The sequence below is a fragment of the Sylvia atricapilla genome, chromosome 4 (assembly GCF_009819655.1).
Source record: "Sylvia atricapilla isolate bSylAtr1 chromosome 4, bSylAtr1.pri, whole genome shotgun sequence".
NCBI classification, from domain to species: Eukaryota; Metazoa; Chordata; class Aves; order Passeriformes; family Sylviidae; genus Sylvia; species Sylvia atricapilla.
The window spans coordinates 50,680,744-50,699,984 of NC_089143.1; the positions used below are offsets into that span (position 1 = coordinate 50,680,744).

The following is a 19,241-nucleotide window of genomic DNA, read 5'->3' on the forward strand; positions in this document are numbered from 1 at the left end:
AAACAATTTCTTTCATCTCTAAAACTGGACAAAAAATTGGAGCGTTAAAGAGGTCTGGTCTATGTATCTGTCCCTTTGTCCACCAGAATCAGTGCCTACAATGTTCAGAATGCCAAAGATACTAAAAAAGCAGAGCATCTCTGGAGTTTCGCTAAACATAAAATACTTGGAGGCTTTTTGGAAGCACTGATGCACCAGGAGTGGCCAAGAGCATGAAACTCACAGGAGAGGCTGGCAGAGCTGAATTTAACCAAGGAAATAGACAAAGCCTGTGTTGATTTCAACAACGTGTGTAACCCTTACAGCACCCTCACTGGCCAAACTACCTTTCAGCTCCATGTCAGCTTTAATGCGCCTACAGATTTTGTTTCTTATTTTAGTTTTATTATTAAATGTTATGCTACTTTCATGTTATTTACTAAATGCCATAGCTGCTTATGTCCTGTTATTAATTTTCCACATACTGGTGCTGTTGTCTATATGTGCTATTTGCTAAGCGTTTGCTAGCATGTCACTGGAAAATAAAAATTCCCTTTCTTACTGAGGGGGACTTACACCCTGCAATTCCTCAAGCATCATCACCTCTCATGGAAAATGCCAATAGCTCACGGCAGAACCGTTCTCATCTTACACAATCATGTCTGCAGACGTCCCAAGAAGCCCTTTCTACCCTGCCTGAAGAAAAAAAAGGTTTTTCAGAAAATGAAACAATGAAACAACAGCATAAGCCAGGGAATGATCTCATCTTGCAGCATTAGCTCCTTTGCTTCAAAGGCTGCTGGATGGAATGTCAAGAAGCCCAGTCAAAACTTCCATCCCACTGCAGATCCCTTCCCCTACCCTGGGCTGTCTTCACCAGTCTGAAGTAAAGCCTCCACCACTGCACTTTAGCCAGCCAAGAACAGATTCAGGCACAAAGGACATGCTCTGCAGACATGGTCAGCTTCCCCGTGTCCAGGGGAGACACAGGCGGTACCAGGCAGCTCCCGAACGGGAGCCAGGGAGGGATTCCCCGGCTTGGGGAGCGCAGGCACAGGCAGGCACGGCCGCGGCCCTCAGGGAGCGGCGCAGAGGAGGCCGCGCCGTCCCGTTAGTCGGGAAGGGATCTGGCCAAGCTGGTGTGGGCAGGAGCAGGCCCACAGCCAGGACGGCGGCCTGCTCCCCCACAGGCACAGCAGTGTCCGTCTGCCGGCCGGACTGAAGGGGCCGCGATGGAAGACGCTGCTGGTGCAGCCGCCAGCAGCCACAAACGCAGCCACACCGCGGGACAACACTGCGGGCACCCTGAGGAAACCGAGATCTTGGCCCGCGCCGCGGCCCGCGGGAAGAAAAGCGCTACGCGGGGCTTGTGACTGACCCAGCTCGCCCCTGCCCTGCAACGGAGTGAGGCGAAAGCGAGAGGAAGAACACAGCTCCTCCGCCCGCCCCTGAGAGGGAGGCGGGGAGAAGAGGCAGCGGAGAAGGAGGCGGGTTCCTCTTCCCCTTCCGCTGGCAGCCGTGGCCGTGCGCGATGGCGAGCGGGGTGAGTGTCCGCGTTCCGCGGCGGGAAGGTCTCCCGGGGGCGGGCGGAGGGTCCCGCACACTGGGCAGAATGAGACGGGCGAGCTCTCCTTGCCCTGCCCTGGCTGCCGGGCTCCGGAGGCTGCCGGGCTCGCCGTGGCCCCAGCGCTGGCGGGAGCCGGGGCGCGGGGCTTGTGCGGGCGTCTCCGCGCTCCTGCCCCACGCGTGTGAGGCGTGCGGCGGAGTCGGTGCCGCTGCTTAGGCGTGGGAGGCTCCCGCTGTGAGTATTTGCAGGGTTGGGAAGGAAAACACGCGTTTGTTCTCGCCGGGTGTTGTACTCCACCCCCGTGCTCGTCCTGTGGGTCTGAGGGCTGCGCTCCGGCCGCTCCTGGGTCGCGGCGGTGGAGGAACTAGCAGAAGACCTTGAGCTTGAGTGGTTTCCCGTGGGCTTCGGGCAGGTGCGACCGAATCGGCTGGAAAGAAGGGGTGAAACTAGAGCCTGCCTGCTCACAAAGCCGTTGCCTGGCGCGTTTGCTGCGTTGTTTTAGGAACAGTGCGATAGACCAGACCTTCTGCCAGTATTTGTCCGAATTGTGCACAGGCGGTCAGTGCCCGGGGCCCGAGCGGGCTCGGTGGCCGCGCTTGGCCGGACGCTGAAGCTGCTCCAGGCTGGCACTGGGTTTGGAGCAGCTTCTGTCACTGCCCAGAGCTCGGTTTCATCCCGACTGACATAAGCTGGTTGTGTGCATAGCCACAAGCAGCCCAACAGCTGTGCTTCAGTGCTAACACGGTAATAGAGGAAATTAAGAACTGCTGGAGGTTGGTGTTTTGGTTTTATTTCCAGTTGTTGCCGTCAAGATTTTCAGAAAAAGCAACAGTGGAAAGCTATGAATAAGAAGGCAGAACAAGATGGGGCTTTCCTGATACCCACTCTGAATAGTCCAGGGGCCTCTGTGGCTGTATGAACTGAATCAGAAATTACTATTTCAAAATGTGCTTCCAGATGCGTAGTTATTTGTAGATGTTCAGAATGTATCCTGTAAGGAGACTTTTTTCCTCCTCCCTGTCTTTAATTTTGTGTTTAACTAAGTTTGTGGAAATCAAACTTTAGGAATGTGCAGTCTCCGATGCGATAACAAGTGATGACTTAATGAAGGGAGGATGAGGGGATGGATTTTAAACCAGTAAATGATTTACTGAGTGATGGCTCCTTTTGCACTTTGTGCTTTGAATTCGGATTTTCTGGCAAAATCTTTGGTAGATTTAGAGATTATGACCCATGGCTCACACTGTGATTCCACACTTGGTTACTATGGCACATTCCGTGCATTTTTGTAGTATTTACCCTGGTATTAAAAAGCAGGACAAGAAGATTTCATGGTTCTAGTTAGGGGTGTTTCTGTCTAATTTAGACCCCTGCTGGCTGTTGGAATGGGCACCTGTTTTCTGTTAGGAAGCTTTTTGGGTCTGTAGTATTTATTTTACCAAGTTTAAGCCAAGGTAAGCATCTAAGTTCTGCTATTACAGGTACAGTGAGGATTTTAACTGGCTCTGGCCAAGCCCGGTACTGTTTATTGTACAACAGAAATACTACAGAAAGGCATAGACTAGCCATTATTTTCTCCTGATTACACGTGATGTATCAGACCTGGAAATTTCTGGTCTTGGGAAATTTGCATTAATCCTCTTTCTTTCAAACATTCCATGAGAACACCACAGCTATTTTAAACACACAAAATGTCATGTTCTTCTATTATTTTATATTTCTAATAGCAGTGGTTTAGACCTTGTCATCTTCGTGAAACTGACGGTAATCAGATGCTTATCCTGAAGGTGCTCTAGAGTGTATGGCTATAATGCCTGCTGATTTTCTCAGTCAGTTATGTGTATGTACCTATCAATAGGGTTTACAGCTCCAGAAATCCTGCTCTTTCATCCAGGCTCTGCACCGTTGGGATTGAAAAGCTTCCTGGGATGTTTAGGTGTGGTTGCAGAGCAGGATTTGTCGTGGCACTGAGAGTAGCGGATGAAGGCTTGCTAACAGTGATCCCTGTGGCCACTGCAGAGGTGTTGGAGCCTTACAGCCAAGTCCCTCGGGTCCCTCTGCATCACTGGGGGCTCTGCATGTCAGCTGCACACACACATCTCCTTGCCAGAATCCTACTTGGAAACCATCCTGATAAGGAACAGGAAATTCACTCTTGATGTGGGTCTCCACAGTTTCCTTTCTGAACTTTCCAACTTCAAACAGTGTGTTTAATGAACATATCTGAAATGAATGGCAGTCTTTGATTTTAAACCACCATTTTTATTATGCAGCCTTTCGTGGTGCTCACTTCACTGCAGCGTGTCTCCCAAGCACTCCCAGGCTTATTATATTTTCTACTCAGTAAAAGAATGACATCCAAATTTCAGATCTTGGCTTACTCATTATTGTTTAGCTTCCTGAAAGCGAATGTGGGGCAATTAAACCTTTGTGTTGAAATTATGCATTTCAGATCTGGGATTCTTTCCAAAAGCCAGTAGTGCTGCTTTTATTTTCTCACTTGGCTGAACAAGAATTATTTTAAATGAACCATACAACAGATGTCCTCTTTTTTTTCTTGTTGTTCTTGTCTTTTAGGTTATTAAATGCAAGGCTGCTGTTGCCTGGGAGGCAGGTAAACCTCTCTCTATTGAGGAGGTGGAGGTTGCTCCACCAAAAGCTCATGAAGTTCGTATCAAGGTAATTACATCAATCCTTATCTATATGTTTTCTGTTTTAGGAGATTGAGTATTAAAGATGAATGGTTTGTTTTCCAACAGAAGAAATGTTGAATAGGTATCATTAGTTCATTAGTATCTCAGCTGGCTTTCCAGAGAGGAAAATTATAGTATTTACATCTTCCTTTTATGAAAAATACTCTTAATTTCTACTAATCTCACTTCACAGTCTGGTCTGAGGATAATGGCTAATCTTGAGGATCAATTCCAGTTGTTACAAAGTTCCCTCAAAATGTCTGAACTGGGAACACCTTTATCTTGTTTGAAGGACAGCAATTTGTCACTTGTGGCAGCTGTGTAACATGCTGGATTTTACTTCAGTCAGGCCACAAGTTACTGGCTGCTGAGCTGGGATTGGTCTCTTGGATTCCCCATACCCATGTTTCTGATTTCATCAGGACTTTCGAGGAGCCTGTATCTGCCAAAAAGTATACATTCATGTGAAATTTATTTCTGTGGAAAGGATTTCTGCATGGAGCTAAATACTTAAGATGGATTTTTGCAGTACTGAGAGTTCTGCACAGTCTCTCTGGTATTTTACCTCTAAGTCTTAACTTATTTCAAATCTGAGATGCTGAACTACTTTGAGATGACTTCTGATTTCTAGTAGCACTGATTTCTAGTATAGGAAAAAACATGTCATCTTTTACCCCTTTCAGGCTCACATTTTGGTTGATGGAAATTATAAAAATTTACTCTCATGACTTTGCTTTTTCAAAGTAAGAAAAACTGCCTTGCCAGGAATTGAAAATATGTTGCCCATGTCCCAAATGCTGCCAGAACTTTGACCTGGCAATTGTTCTGAATTTCTGATCACAGGGAATTCTTTAGATCTGTGCTACTATTCTGTTTTCAGTGTGTCTCAGATGATATATTTCTTCACAGATAGTTGCCACTGCTGTGTGTCACACTGATGCCTACACTCTCAGTGGTGCTGATCCCGAAGGGTGTTTCCCTGTGATCCTGGGACATGAAGGAGCAGGAATTGTAGAGAGTGTTGGGGAAGGAGTAACAAAAGTAAAGAAGGGTAAGAAAATACCTTACAAGTTTTCTACCTTTCTTGAAAGTGTTACTTCATTTGAAGACCAACTGTCAAATTGGGCCCCTGAAATGCTATATTGCAGGAGTTAATACAATATTTTATTCTGGGCTGTATGCCTGTATGGATTTCTGTGGTCTGTGAGACACAACACTAATCTGTTCAATGAGCTCTTGATTTAAAGCTTGAAAGAGCCCAGAATAGCATTTTTTAACTTGAAATCAGATCAATGTATAGTTGGGAGAGGGTTGGGGGGTTATTATTTTTCCAATTTTGTTTTTATCTGTTGGTTTAATTAGAAGGCTTAAAGGGTTTAGTCATGTTCACTGTTGATTTAGGGTTGTTTTGTTTTACAGTAACATTGCTACTTATTCTGAGACAATGAATTTTAGATGGGCTGTCTGCTCAGCCAGGATTAAAGTGGTTTATCTAGCACTCTGTAATATCACTGTATACCATACACAGCTTTTAGTATGCAAAGGTTTTAAGTGAACTCAAGCTCAAAGAAAAACATCTAGAATCAAGTACCTTTTTTTTGTCAGAATGCCTTGCTTGACTCAAAAACTAGACACAGAATATTTTTTTTCTTAGGGGACACTGTTATCCCTCTATACATCCCTCAGTGTGGAGAGTGCAAGTTCTGTAAGAATCCTAAAACAAACCTGTGCCAGAAGATAAGGTTTGTGACTTTGATACATGCTATAGTATTTGTTCAATGTATACGTGCTGTAGTTAGCAAAAGTAATAGGCAGGAGTTTTCTTTGAATAATAAGTCTGTTGATGCATCATTTAATGACTTGGTAAGTAGGTATTTCAGGAATCACTTAAGCAATTTTTTTCATTCTTCCTTAAAATTTCTATTCTTCCCTTAAATAAAACTATTTCTCTCTTTTCGTGTATGTGAAGGTGCAAACTACTGCATTGTGTCTACAGGTTGGAAAACATAAATGCTCCGACTCCATATTTAATCCATACTTAAAGGAAGCACTTCAGAGAAGGGAATTTAGCTCTTGGGAGTGAACACCAAAGCTTTAAAGTGGTACAAAATCATACAGACAGCTCTTTTTTTCCTTAACACCTGCTTCCCAGATAAATTTGCAGGTCCTGTTCTGAAAAAAAATTCTCCCAAACTCAAAAAAAGCCCCAGTGACATAACTGCAACTCAAAGGGAGGATACTGAAGGTGTGGTACTGTGGCACAAGCAGTTAGCATTGGTAACTAACAAAGTGAACTTGTGACTAAACTAATAAACTCCATTTCTTTACGTTTTTCCCTGGAGGAATTAACTGCATGAAGTTTTAAGAGTTCAGCATCTCACTTCTGTGAACTCCTAGGTTTACTGAAATGGTCAAAATATAAAGGTGCAAGTATGCCCCTCTGTGCTGCTTAGTGGATTCTGTCTGATAAGAATATTTTCTGCTTAAAACTCTGACTGCACTTTCCTGTCTTTGCCTCAAGAATCACTCAAGGGAAAGGAGTCATGCCAGATGGTACCAGCAGATTCACCTGCAAGGGAAAGCAGATTTACCACTTCATGGGGACCAGCACCTTCTCTGAGTACACTGTGGTGGCTGATATCTCCGTGGCCAAGATAGATGCTGCAGCACCTCTGGATAAAGTGTGCTTGCTGGGCTGTGGCATCTCCACGGGCTATGGGGCTGCTGTCAACACTGCTAAGGTAAAGGCTGAGCTTGAGGCACACACAGCTTAGTGACTAATCAGGACTGTAAATGTGATGTACCAAATTTGTATTTCTTCTTCCTCTTCAACTGTTGAAGTTTAGCTACTTCCCCGTAAGAGGCTAGATCAGGTTAGAAGAACCTATTGTCCTTTGGAGGAAATTCAGGCAGAGTATTCTGCATCCCAGCTATATATGAATTACTTTTCCTGTTCATGTTCATCTTGCTGCAAGTCATTCTGATGGTCTGAAGCTCAGGGTGAGACACAAGTGGTAGGTGAGTGGGCATGAGTCTTCAAGCAAAAAAAAAAAAAAAAAGCTTAGTACCTACATACTATATTTCTACAGTTTCCTTGTCTATAAAATCTCATAGCCATATATATTTGCTTCAATTTTTTCCTTTATTACAGCCTCCTTAACCTGCATTTCTTCTTCCCGTGGAAGGATGAATTTTTTTCTGCTGCTCATGACTCCTTTCTTACTCCTAGGTGGAGCCTGGCTCTACATGTGCCGTGTTTGGTTTGGGAGGAGTGGGGCTGGCGGTTATTATGGGCTGCAAAATAGCAGGAGCGTCCTGGATCATTGGCATCGACATTAACAAGGATAAGTATGCCAAAGCTAAAGAGTTTGGAGCTACTGAGTGCATCAGCCCCCAGGACTCCAAGAAGCCCATCCAGGAGGTTCTGGTTGAGATGACCGATGGTGGTGTGGACTACTCATTTGAGTGCATCGGAAATGTCGGAGTCATGGTGAGTGCTTCACCAACAGGAGCATGTACAGGGAGGGACCAGTTCAGCTAAACAGCAACATCAGCTGCTTTCTTAACACAAAACATGCCAGACCCATTATTTTTTTTTAAATAGTAGTGATAACTACTATGACTAAGAAGGACAATTTACACTCAATCCTAGTTATGTTAAGTTGCTGCTTCTTGGGTTGAAAAGGGCACTTACAAATATTTTTTTCCCTAATCAGACTTTTTTGAGATCCTGAATTTCTCTGTGCTCACAGTTGAAATTAACAAAATTCACATAAAATATGCTGTGCAATGAATATTAAAATCTCAGGGATCACTCATTATTTCCCTAATTTCTTGTGTAATTAATTTTACCTTTGGAAATGCAAAAGTATTACTAAATGTAAGTCTAGATTTTCAGGAATTACAGTAGCATTCCTAACTGTTGGTGATATGGTCTGTGATTACAGTTTATCCCCACTCTCAGTGGCAGTTCAGAGTGACTTTCTGTGAAGGCTAGATAGGATATAAAAAGTGCATAGTGAACCTTTAACAGTATAAGGGAATTTGAACCAATGGAAAATAAATACAATGTAATTTTCAGTATGTTAATTGTTCCTTAAATGCTGATGTGGTGATTAACTGGGGGAGAGGAAGTGCTACCAGTCCAGGCAGTGTAAACCTTAGCAATAAACACTGTGCTTTGTCCTGTCTGTCCATGAAGAGGGCTGCCTTGGAAGCCTGCCACAAAGGCTGGGGAGTCAGTGTGATAGTTGGAGTGGCTGCTGCTGGCCAGGAGATCTCCACACGGCCATTCCAGCTAGTAACTGGGCGGACATGGAAAGGGACTGCATTTGGAGGTAACTCTCTCTTCTCTGTGGGGATAAAAATTACTTACTCTGGACTAAAACTGGGAAGAACACACTCCCTTGCTTTGGCTTGTACAAGAAATGTACTGTTGACAGGCTATTCACAAATGTTATGTTGGCTTTTAAGATAAAGACTCTTAAAAATCTGTTATTCCTACAGACAGGGTACAGATTAACACATGGGTATGATATCTAACATATTATGAGGAGAGAATATCTCTATATACTACTCACTGCTAAAGGAGTGGAACAAGGAGACTGTTTTACCATTAAGTGAAGGTTTGGTTTGGTCCAGTGAAAGGACTTGCTCTTTGGGGTGATGGGAACTCACATCAGTATGTGTGTGTTGCTTAACCACTAACTAAATTGTGGGGCCAACATGACAATGGGCTATAAAGACCTTAACATAAAATGGGAACAAGTGCTTGATACACATTTTCTGCTGTCAACTCAAAACTACATTGAGTTCTTTTTCATTGAATTCTTGGGGGAATTCAGTAATTACTGAAATTAATGGAAGTATTCAGACTTTGAATTATAACACTGTTTTTTGTCCAAGCAATACAAACCTTATTGGGTTGGGTTATAAAGATATGTAGGGGGCCTAACAGATATGCGTTGTGTATAGTTTCCTAGGTAAGGGCTACTGTTAATATTGAATGCTGGAACAGCTAGTAAAAGATTCTTCATCAGCACTTGCGTGTGTTTGGATAATGTGTGCTTTTGCCAGACCACTATGGGAGGGACAAACATGTCACTTGTCTCTGTTCCTTTTCATATTGATTATACAAGTGCCTGTGTAAGGGCTGTGTTTTTAATTTTCTGAGATGGGTGGAAAAGGGGAAAAACAAGCCATGTTTTCCTTCTTTCAGGCTGGAAGAGTGTAGACAGTGTACCGAAACTGGTGACTGAATATATGTCCAAAAAGATCAAGGTTGATGAATTTGTGACTCACACGCTGCCTTTTGACAAAATTAATGAGGCTTTTGAACTGATGCATTCAGGAAAAAGGTAATGTTCACACTATTGAAAGGTGTATACAAGACACTTCTTGATCAGACACTGTCGAAGTACAGGTTCCCTGCTCACTGTCATGTTTTAAATAGGGAAGCTAAAGGGTGACGTAGACCACATGCCTTGATTCTGATATAAATACACTTCTCTGAGCTTCCAGGCATGTGCCAAAACACAGTAAAAAGCAAGCAACAGTGTACAAGAGAAATACACACAAATGTAAAGCTGATAAAGGGGACAGGTCAGTCTCAGGCTTTCACCATTGCTAAAACACCCTAACTTGCAGAAAGCAATGTGAAGAGACTGAAGATTACGTATTCAGTAATACTTAGGTTCCTCTGCAGTTAGGAGCTTTATCTCCAGAAATCAGTATGGTCTTTGTATTTGATTTCACTCTGTATCTATCTGTTGTATATAACTTTGGGGAAGATACTAGCTCTATCTGCTTTAGCTCATATGGATTCTGTTTTGGATAGATCAGTTGACTGTACTTGTTACAGTTGAAAACACTGCATCTTTGCAAATTTCATCTGGCAGTTGATCCCTGTCTAGTTACAAACTTCAGTATCATTTCGGTGCTTTATTCATACATGAGCATGTTGTAGGAAACTAATAATGAAAGCTACCTAACATTTTCCAAACAGACAAAACAGAGAATGCCTGTAAATATCACTGCTCCTGATCAATCTTTGCTAGCTACTGAAAGCTGACACCTAGTTTGAAAAAGCGTTCATTTGAAGTTTATTTTACTGGAGGAGATAACAAGCATTATCCTGGATTTTTAGTAAATACTATAGGCATAACCATGACTTCATTCTTAGAAAAGAAAGAAGCTAAAATATATCTCAGCAAGGAAAGGGAGGGGACAGATGGGGAGAAAATTGACTTCCTGGTAATTTTTTTTTTATTTTTTATTTTAAGCATTCGAGCTGTCCTAAAATTTTAGAGCCAAATGTGGACCTTCTATTTGGCCAGCACCAACCATGCTAACTGCCTTTTTACAATGGAATTTTTGATAGAAGATAGAATCAAGCAACTGAAAACTCACTGGGACTAGGAAGACCATGTATTTTAGGGTGAGCATTCTTGGTATTTAATTAAAAAATTGTTAACCGTTGAATAGCATTACAGAATTAGTCCTGATTATGGAACTTCTGTTTCTATATTCATTCTTCAAATTCAATAGTGGCTAATTCAATCTACTTAATAAAAGCTTATTTCTAAACCCAGTGTTGGAATTATTTAGCATTAAGAGTGACTGTGATTGCTGTGTTTTACTTGTTTTCCTCTAGTGATTTTACAGTGCATGTGTGACAGAAGAAGAGTGTTCTGTAGAGTCTACAGCAAACAATGTGAGGTTCACTGCACAAGGCACAGCTAAGCACAGGAGTGAGAAGCAGCATGCATTTGCTGCAACTGTGCTGAGAGTGGCCAGAACTTGTCCAATTTCTGAGGCTACTCTAGGACTACAGTGGATTGTAGCATCCAGCTCAACCTTGAAGCTGAAGAGCAGAGAGTGTGGTGTCCAAGGGTACCCATGTTCACTGGGGTGATCCATGTTCTGCCTTATTTCTCATTGGTCTCTTTGGCAGCCTCTTGGAAAGATCATGGCACAAACTCCTCTAATCACTTGCTCTAGTAGTGTCCTCCAAGGCTTCAGGACAGTTGTGCCATTTCCTTAACTTACTGGTAAATGAAAGAAATTCTGCAGTCAACACTGCAAAAACAAACAGTGTGGGATTGTTACCTCTAGTCAGAAATCTGATTGTGCCATTGAAACAGGAAATACTACTAATTAGAGCAAGTCTGCTCTTGAGGGCTGCAGGGGAAGAGGAGAGAGCATTGTGTGATGCTGGCTTCAGGATTTTTTGGGATTTTTTGGTTGGAGGAGTTAAGTCTCAGTTTTGGAGTTGCAGGTTTTCTTAACTCTAGGTGAAGTGATCTGACTGGATAAGGTTCTTTTTGTACTGAAAACCGGAATCAGTGCCTCACATCCAGGAAGACAGAGAGAAATAGCAGAAACCAGATTGCAAAGCAAAGGCAGCCCAGCCAGTTTAAAAAAAAAGTTAGATACATAGAAACTCAGTGGGGTTTTTTCAGTGGACCAAAGACACTGATTAAGAACCCTGGTAAAAATAGCTTCCAACAGAGAACACTAAATGCAAACAGTAACCTTATTAGAACAAATTCTCTCTCACCACCAACAATGACTCCAAGCCACTGCTATACAACTGGGACAATTATGTCTTTTCCATCTCTCATTAAAAAAATATCCCCTAGAGCATTCTGAAAATAGTTGACGTACTGCATTTCTGCTTCATTTCAGTCAGTAAAGAATGAATGTGAATGTTGTAAAATTTCTATTTTGAACATCAGGAGGAAATAAAAATGTATTTGTACCAAGAAAGTGAGCTGTTAAACCCAGCAATGAGGTGATTCTCAGTACCTTAGCTCCAGGAAGGCTGGCTGAACATCAGAAAATCCAGTAGAAAACTTGCTGTTAAGCTGTTCCACTGAGAGAGTACTCCATAATCACAAGATGGTATCAATACAATACTAGCCAATCTGGCAAACCACCCCCCAGCTGGATCTAACAGATGTAAAATACTTACACTAGAACAGCTGTTCCTCTATGCTGCACAGGCTAGATCAAGACCACACAATTTTGTCAGCACTACATTGTTACTTAAGAGAATCTGCAGTGTTTGTGGGAAGCCAGTCTGTAATACCAACAACAAAGAAATGTAGTGATACTAGAGCACTTGGGTCAAAGACCTGCAGCGTCTTCCCAGCCTGAGCAGTTATGTCCCAGCCACTACTTCATCCTGCAAAGCTTCTGATTGAATAGAGCATGTTTGAAATAGGGTTTTTTTGAAGTCATTCAGCAAAGGGAGACTCAAAAACCAAGAGCTTCTACCCCATTTTTGGTGATCAAGGTACTGCATTGAACAAAACCATCCTGACAAAAATGTGCCACCAAATCACTCTGCATGAAACGTGCAGGTACTCTGCTGGCTGTCATCTACAACATGCAGGCTGGCCACTCTCCTCCTGCTGTTAATCTTACTCAACATGATCTACCAAACCTCTCCTTAAATATTCAAGTCAAGTTGCAGAAACAGCATGAAGAATTTCCACGCTGACTTACACAACAGTAAAAAGGAAATGCATTAAGAGATTGATTCAGAACTAAGTGTAGGATTGAGTTTTTGGTAAAGCGTATACAATTGCGAAAAATTTCATTAAAAACTAGATTTAAGTTGGGATCTTTTATTTAAGTGGATAGCAACTTATGTAAGAATCAAAACCAGTAAATTTCCACATTCCAGTCAGCACAAGTCTAGTACATCATGTTCAAGCAGACACCTAGATAGGTGAAAAAATAGCTTTTCTCAATACTTTTATTTAGTAGGTTTTGTTCAGTAGGCTGATGTGCCCTCTCACATTGAAAGATCTGGTGTAGATGCTAACTAAGCTTTCCACTCATTTAAAAATACTGCAGTAGTATGAACTCACTATAATGAGTATGAAATCACAGTTACCATGCTGTGATTTCAGTTTATAGGCAGAAATGCATAGCACCATAGATTACCTGCATTAAAAGTGTGCTAAATTTGGTTGTATCAGTGCAACAACAAAGAGGTATCCAAATGGCACATGTGTGGGTTTAAGGGTCAGTTTGAACTGGGTGCTTGCATACTAGTGGGGCTTGCAAGACTGCAAGCAAACCTGGATGTAATTGAAAATTCTATGTCTGGGTTTGGGTTACAAGACAAAAAAAAAAAGTTATTTCTGTTAAAAGCAGCTGCAACTTTTATTTCATTGACCAAAAATGAAGCTCCCCACCCCCCACATCATACACACACATAGAAAAGGCAAGACCATTGTATCATTCAAGTGAAGGATATGGTGGGCAAACCTCCAGGACAGGCATCTCCTCAACACAGCTCATTCAGCACTGGTAATCCCACTCAAGTACTACAGTCTGTTTTGTTAAAAATCTCTACACACACACGCATACCCACGCACACGCGCGCTCTGTGCATCGTTTCACTTTACTGCATAATTAAAACAAGAATAAAGGTAATGAAAACATTGCAGTGATACTCTTACAGCAACAGAGGTCTGAGGCACTCAGGGCAGAGAAGACATTTTCTGATAAATTTGGGAGTAGATGAATCCTGTTCTGTGAAGCACTAACCCCTTTTCCCCACCTAAATTCTGCAGTGCCAAGGGGAGCTGAGGGTATCCAGCACTTCATGTGGCAACAAATTCACCAGACATTTTTTAAGAGGTGTATTTTATGCCCATGATTGTATGATTTAATGTCTGTGTTGGTTTAAGTATTTCTTGCTTTACACTGGTGTAAGATGAAGTCTACAATAGGGTCTGAAAAATTTTTCATTACAATTCAGAAGAAAAAATAAATTTCCTCAGCAGAGACACCAAAGATGACGGAAAGGAAATGGGCATAGAAAAAGAAAGAGTAGAGAGAAGAGAGGCTTAATCAATCCACACTCCATAACATAACCATTTCCAGCTCACCATGACCCATTAACAAAATAAAAAGGGGTATATATATCAATGCTGCCCACTCTATACCCTGTCTGAGGAAAAAAAGATCAGTTTTCAGTTGCCCCCCAAGACTTTCCAAAAGCCTGAAACACACTCAACCGAGGGGAAAGAAAATGACCCGTTTAAAAATTGCCAAAAGAAAATGAATACAGTGTTGAACAGTTTCACACACTCAGACTTGTTTTGAGATACTTCACTGTAAGTCTTGCAAATCCAATCCCCCAGAGCTACTGTGGATGTACTTTTACAAAATGTCCCACAGTTAATGTGTGTAGGGATCCCATGAATCACGGGATCTTTTTGGTTCTTGTTTCATTCCTTTACCTAGGCACGCCTGATACATCAGCTTCACTAAGCTTTTGATGCAGGAGGCTGCCTGCAAGTAATGCAGCTTATTCCAGGGAGCTGCATTTGACTTTGTTAACTTCCCATCCTATCAAATCTCCAGCAAGAGAAACAAGTCCTGCCATTAACACAGTGTGCCACCCACAGTGGCAATCACCACAGAGCCACCAGCAGAGAGATGGGGGCAGAATTAAAGGTAGCCTGTTCTTGTACGTGCATGTCTTTCTCCCTTCTGCCCCCTTCTCAATTGATAAACAAACAAGGCCCAGAATAATATCTGCAGAAGCAAGAGCAAGTCTTTGGAATAAGAAATGCTTAAAATCTCAGGTGCCACTCACAAACCAAGAGTGACAGGGCACAAAGAAATGGTGAAAAAAACCTGGATCCCAAAAACATCAAGTCCCAGTGGGAAAGCTTACCCACGCTTTTCTAGCTAATATCATGGCAGCAACAGAAGCAATTGTGTGTCTAATTGGAAGAAAGGTGCTAAAGAGATAATTGAAGAGAAAAGGAAAGTACAGCGTGAGTGTTGTAGGTAGGAGGAGAGCAGGAAATTCTTTTAATTCTTCTCTGCTTTTGCAGACATTGGGTCAGGTTCTTTGAGATATTCCTCTTTATCTACAATCACTGAGAACAAAGTAAATGGTGAAATCTTTCTAGTCTGTACTCTTTAAAAAATGCATAGTACAGGGGCAAAAAAAAAAATATATTTCTTGTTCTGCTGCACCTGCTCAGTGTGGACTATCACTGGGTCATGAAGTGGGGGCGAATGCTGTCCAGGCGCCGCGTCAGGATCTCGCAGCCCGTGTCCGTGACCAGCAGCGTGTGTTCAAACTGCGCCGAGCGCTTCCCGTCCCTCGTCACTGCGGTCCAGCCGTCGGGCCACGTCTCGTCCTGCCAGCCACCTGAAAACAGAAAGCGTCACTTCTTGCCAGTTTTTAAACAGGTATCAGTCCCCCAAAGAAAAATGAAAACCTGTCAGCTCTACAGGACAGAACCAGCAGCCTGTTCCATCACTACTTAAGAGCAAGCAAGAGTAACCATTTTACTCTTACCACTCAATTGCTCACCTTCACAGATCATTGGTTCAATTGTGAATACATGACCTGGCTTCATGACTCCAACAGCCTTGTTTTCTGCAATAAAACAAACACTCATGTTAGAAAAAAGAATACCATCTTAGTAAATGAAAAAATCCTTGTCCTAACAGAACACAACAGAAACACAGTAAAGTCAGAAAAGCCCTTCTGAGATGATCTGTTCACTTCTCCATTTTTACATATACATAAAGATTTCCCGGAGTTCCTTCCTTCTCCCCCTCCACCAACACTGTAATAGTTACTCAAGCAGCTTAAAATTAATTGCTGTCTTTCTCTCCAACAACTGGAATTTCAACTACAGTTCTATAAAAACACTAAACAAATAAAATACAGGAATTTCTGCACACTTCTATAAGGAAAATCATAATTTAAAAACAACAGAAGTAAGAAGCACTTATATTCAGAGAAGGCCTGGAATCTCCTTATTTTTTGCACAGAGCCATTAGCCTCAATAAATTGTCAAAATGTGACAGTGGTTAAGTAATCCCATGATTTCATTTATGAAAGACACACTGTCCCCTAATTACCCTGCATAATGGGGTCGTAAGTAGTGTCAGAGTGATAATGCTGTGTTCATTAGCTAACACAAAACAGCAGAGCATTTCGAGGCATCCAGGACAGTAACAGGAACTTTTTTATGTTAAATGCATTAAAAATGCTTATGTGGAGGCACATGAACTGACAGACAGCTTGACTCCAGGAGTGCAGTCTGACTGGAGAAAGGCCAGTGAACAAGGCCATTTCCTCTGCCCTGTTTCACCTGGAAAGACTGCACTCAGATATAACAGCCTGAGAGCTGGAAATCAGAACTGCACAGGAACCACTAGCTCCCAGCTGCTTTGCAGCTGTGGACAAACATAACCTTAATTATGTAAATTTATTACACTGCATAAATCACCTAGAAGCTTTCAAAATCTCAGACATCAAGCTGCCACAACAGCAACAGAACATTTTTTCTTAGAAAATGAGCTTTTTGCTTTTCAAACTCCTTTCATAGTAGGCTGAAAATAAGCAGCAGCATTCTTTTTCCTCCAGAAGGCTTTAAGTCCCTCAGATTTTTCCACTATGCTTTTGCTATGACTCTTATTTAAAAATACCAGAAAAAACATCCAGCATCTTTCTTTCTGGGAACAGACATATTTGCTCAACAACAACAACAAAAAAAGTTCAAAGTTCCAAATAGCCGGGAAAGATAGAAATGTTCTTTGTCTTGGATTGGATTTTAATTGGTCTGAAAAGCTCTCCAAAGAATACATATTTTCTTCATTTTACACAACAAAAAATACATACCCTTTTACCCTGCAATTAATAGATTTTCTCTGTTGTCAGAAAAAAATAACTTAGGGAAATGATGACATGGAAAGTCAGGAATTGCTGGACTATATTCTATAACCATAAAGTGTTATAAAGCTCATTAGGAGATGGGAAAATGGAGGCACTTGACAGTAAGCGTCCCAATATCAGAGCAGCTTTACAGCTGAAGTGAGTGTGAACTGTTCATCACTGTTTCATGGCATTTACTCTGCCCTTAGTCGTCCACTGGCACTTAACCTTCTGTCCTTTGCCTCTGTGGATGTTGTTTATTAATCTTGCTGGAAAAATTGCTAGAGGCCATGGACATTTCCAAAAACTACCACTGCTGGGGCAATGTTCATTCACCCTCTGCCACACACTAGGATGAAGTTTCCAGAAACACCAAATCACAACATTGAAATGAAGAAAAGTGAAAGAAACAGGATCCAGATTCAGGCACAACACTCATCTGTACTATTCAATGAGCTTTTTATTTGCAACTGTAAATGGCACTAAGGTTTTGTTTAGAACTTTTAAGGAGAGAAACATTTAGCAGTTCATGTCAGACTAGAATGTCTAAGAGAATTCAGGAAAAAGCTTTGAGCACTTACCCAGTACTGCTGAGAGCTAAATAATCATTAGTGCAGGCAGATAATGCAAGCACAGGTTCATAAGGTATGCTACAGTACAGAGTTTAAAAAAAAAATAAATTCTCAAGTGCCAAAATGCTGACTTGATGGCTCAAGTAAATTGGGTGCATTCACTGCAAATCACTTCTTGTCTACAAAGGGAACAAATACTCACTGGCATAATGGGGCACATTAGGAGCTGTATGGAAAAGTTTATGGATTCCATGCCCACAGTAGCTCCGAACCACTGAAAATCCATTTGCTTGAGCGTGTTTCTGAATTATGTTCCCCAGTTCTCTGTACCGAACACCAGGTTTTACTGCAAAATTAATGAGATACAGAAGGAAATTCAGAGAGCTTTCTTTCAACACAACTAACCATCAAACACCATCTCTGTAGAACTCATGACTTGTGTGTCTATCTGTTCCAGTATGCAGCTTCCTATGATCACTTAATCCACTGAGTATGTGTGTGCAGTAACATGAGAGAGGGAGGAAACTGTATCATATTAAAAAACCCAAGAGAGACAGAAGAAAACGCCTTTTTCACAAGAATACTACTTCTTCCTTCCAGGGATGCAAGTGCTCACATTAAAAGGATGTTGAAGTTTGAAACTAAAAATAAAGGACTTTCAAAGTACTTGGTGAGCTCTCACACCCTGAGCAGCAGTGCTTCTTGCAATGAACGTATGAACTGTATTTTAGTATACAATTATGTGAAAAATGCACACAAAGGACCAATACTTAAGAAAATAAAGGAGAAATGGTTATCTCTACTCTTAGACAAGATTCTCACTGACAAGGCTACAGCAAATAAGAATGTTCATATTCAGTTTTAACTTTTTTTGACATTCCCTTTAGGAAGCCTTACAAGTTAAAGAGTTTGAAACACATGAAAATGGTGTGAGAAATTCAGTTTGAGTACTAGGACAAGGGAGTAACAATGCCATAAAAGCAACAATGTTTCATCATTCAGCTAATGAAGATTCATCCCAAGAACAACCTTGAGCCCCTTAAAACAAAATATCAAGCTTTTCCAAGATTATTCCCAACTCCATGAATATTTGCTGTTCCTTCAGGAGCCAGATGTGTGGTTGTGTGGAGCCATCTTAGGCAGAGTTCACATAAAGCTAAACTTTTATGTGATACAACGATTTAGTTCAATTCTCTGCTAATGTGACAACTGAAAACCCTAAGCTGAATTTACAGAAAGTAACAAGAAACTTTTTTACTGAAATATACATGCTTCTCCAAAAATTAAAAAAGGAAATGGTGGGGAAGAGATTAATCTGTTGCATTTGTGCTAAATGGCTGTGAAGTATGGGCCTGACGGTATGTGCAACTCATTTCAAAGGAGCAAGGAGCCCTCTGCTTCTCTCTCATACAGCTCTCCCAGGCAGAGCTCTGCTGGTCCAGCACCAAGACGTTAAGATTATTTAAAGATGAGAGGTGACTCCCTTTTAACAGCTGAGACACTTGCTGCCAGAATTCCTAATCACATGCAGTGTCTAAAACCCTTTAAAACACATTACAGCATCTAAAAATTGGTTAAAAAGACTTACAGGGAAATTTTTAATTTCATTGTAACGAACATAGGGAAATTTCTGTCACAGTTTCTACATCAAAGCCAGGATACAAAGGATAAGAGACAACACATGTAACATTTGCTATAAAAATGTACAGGACCAAAGATACACACTG

At 41.7% G+C, this 19,241-nt stretch overlaps 2 protein-coding genes across 3 annotated transcripts in view; one reads left to right on the forward strand and one right to left on the reverse strand.

Annotated features, from left to right (window-relative positions):
* The first annotated feature begins 1,430 nt into the window (after positions 1 to 1,430).
* LOC136360557 (alcohol dehydrogenase class-3) lies at positions 1,431 to 10,824 on the forward strand. Its single transcript, XM_066317891.1, has 9 exons — positions 1,431 to 1,522; positions 4,124 to 4,225; positions 5,149 to 5,290; positions 5,894 to 5,981; positions 6,761 to 6,980; positions 7,469 to 7,729; positions 8,441 to 8,576; positions 9,458 to 9,596; positions 10,521 to 10,824. Exons 1-9 carry the CDS (start codon positions 1,511 to 1,513, stop codon positions 10,543 to 10,545), a joined length of 1,125 nt encoding a protein of 374 aa, XP_066173988.1. The 5' UTR covers positions 1,431 to 1,510; the 3' UTR covers positions 10,546 to 10,824.
* A 2,561-nt stretch (positions 10,825 to 13,385) lies between these two features.
* The window catches only part of METAP1 (methionyl aminopeptidase 1), a 28,277-nt gene continuing 22,421 nt past the window's right edge, over positions 13,386 to 19,241 (reverse strand). For both annotated transcript variants that reach the window (XM_066317894.1, XM_066317893.1), the window contains exons 9-11: positions 17,717 to 17,860; positions 15,590 to 15,655; positions 13,386 to 15,424 (exon numbers count right to left, since the gene is read on the reverse strand). In XM_066317894.1, the coding sequence (XP_066173991.1) occupies positions 15,264 to 15,424; positions 15,590 to 15,655; positions 17,717 to 17,860 (371 nt within the window). In that variant the 3' untranslated portion in view covers positions 13,386 to 15,263. The remainder of the gene's footprint in view (positions 15,425 to 15,589; positions 15,656 to 17,716; positions 17,861 to 19,241) is intronic.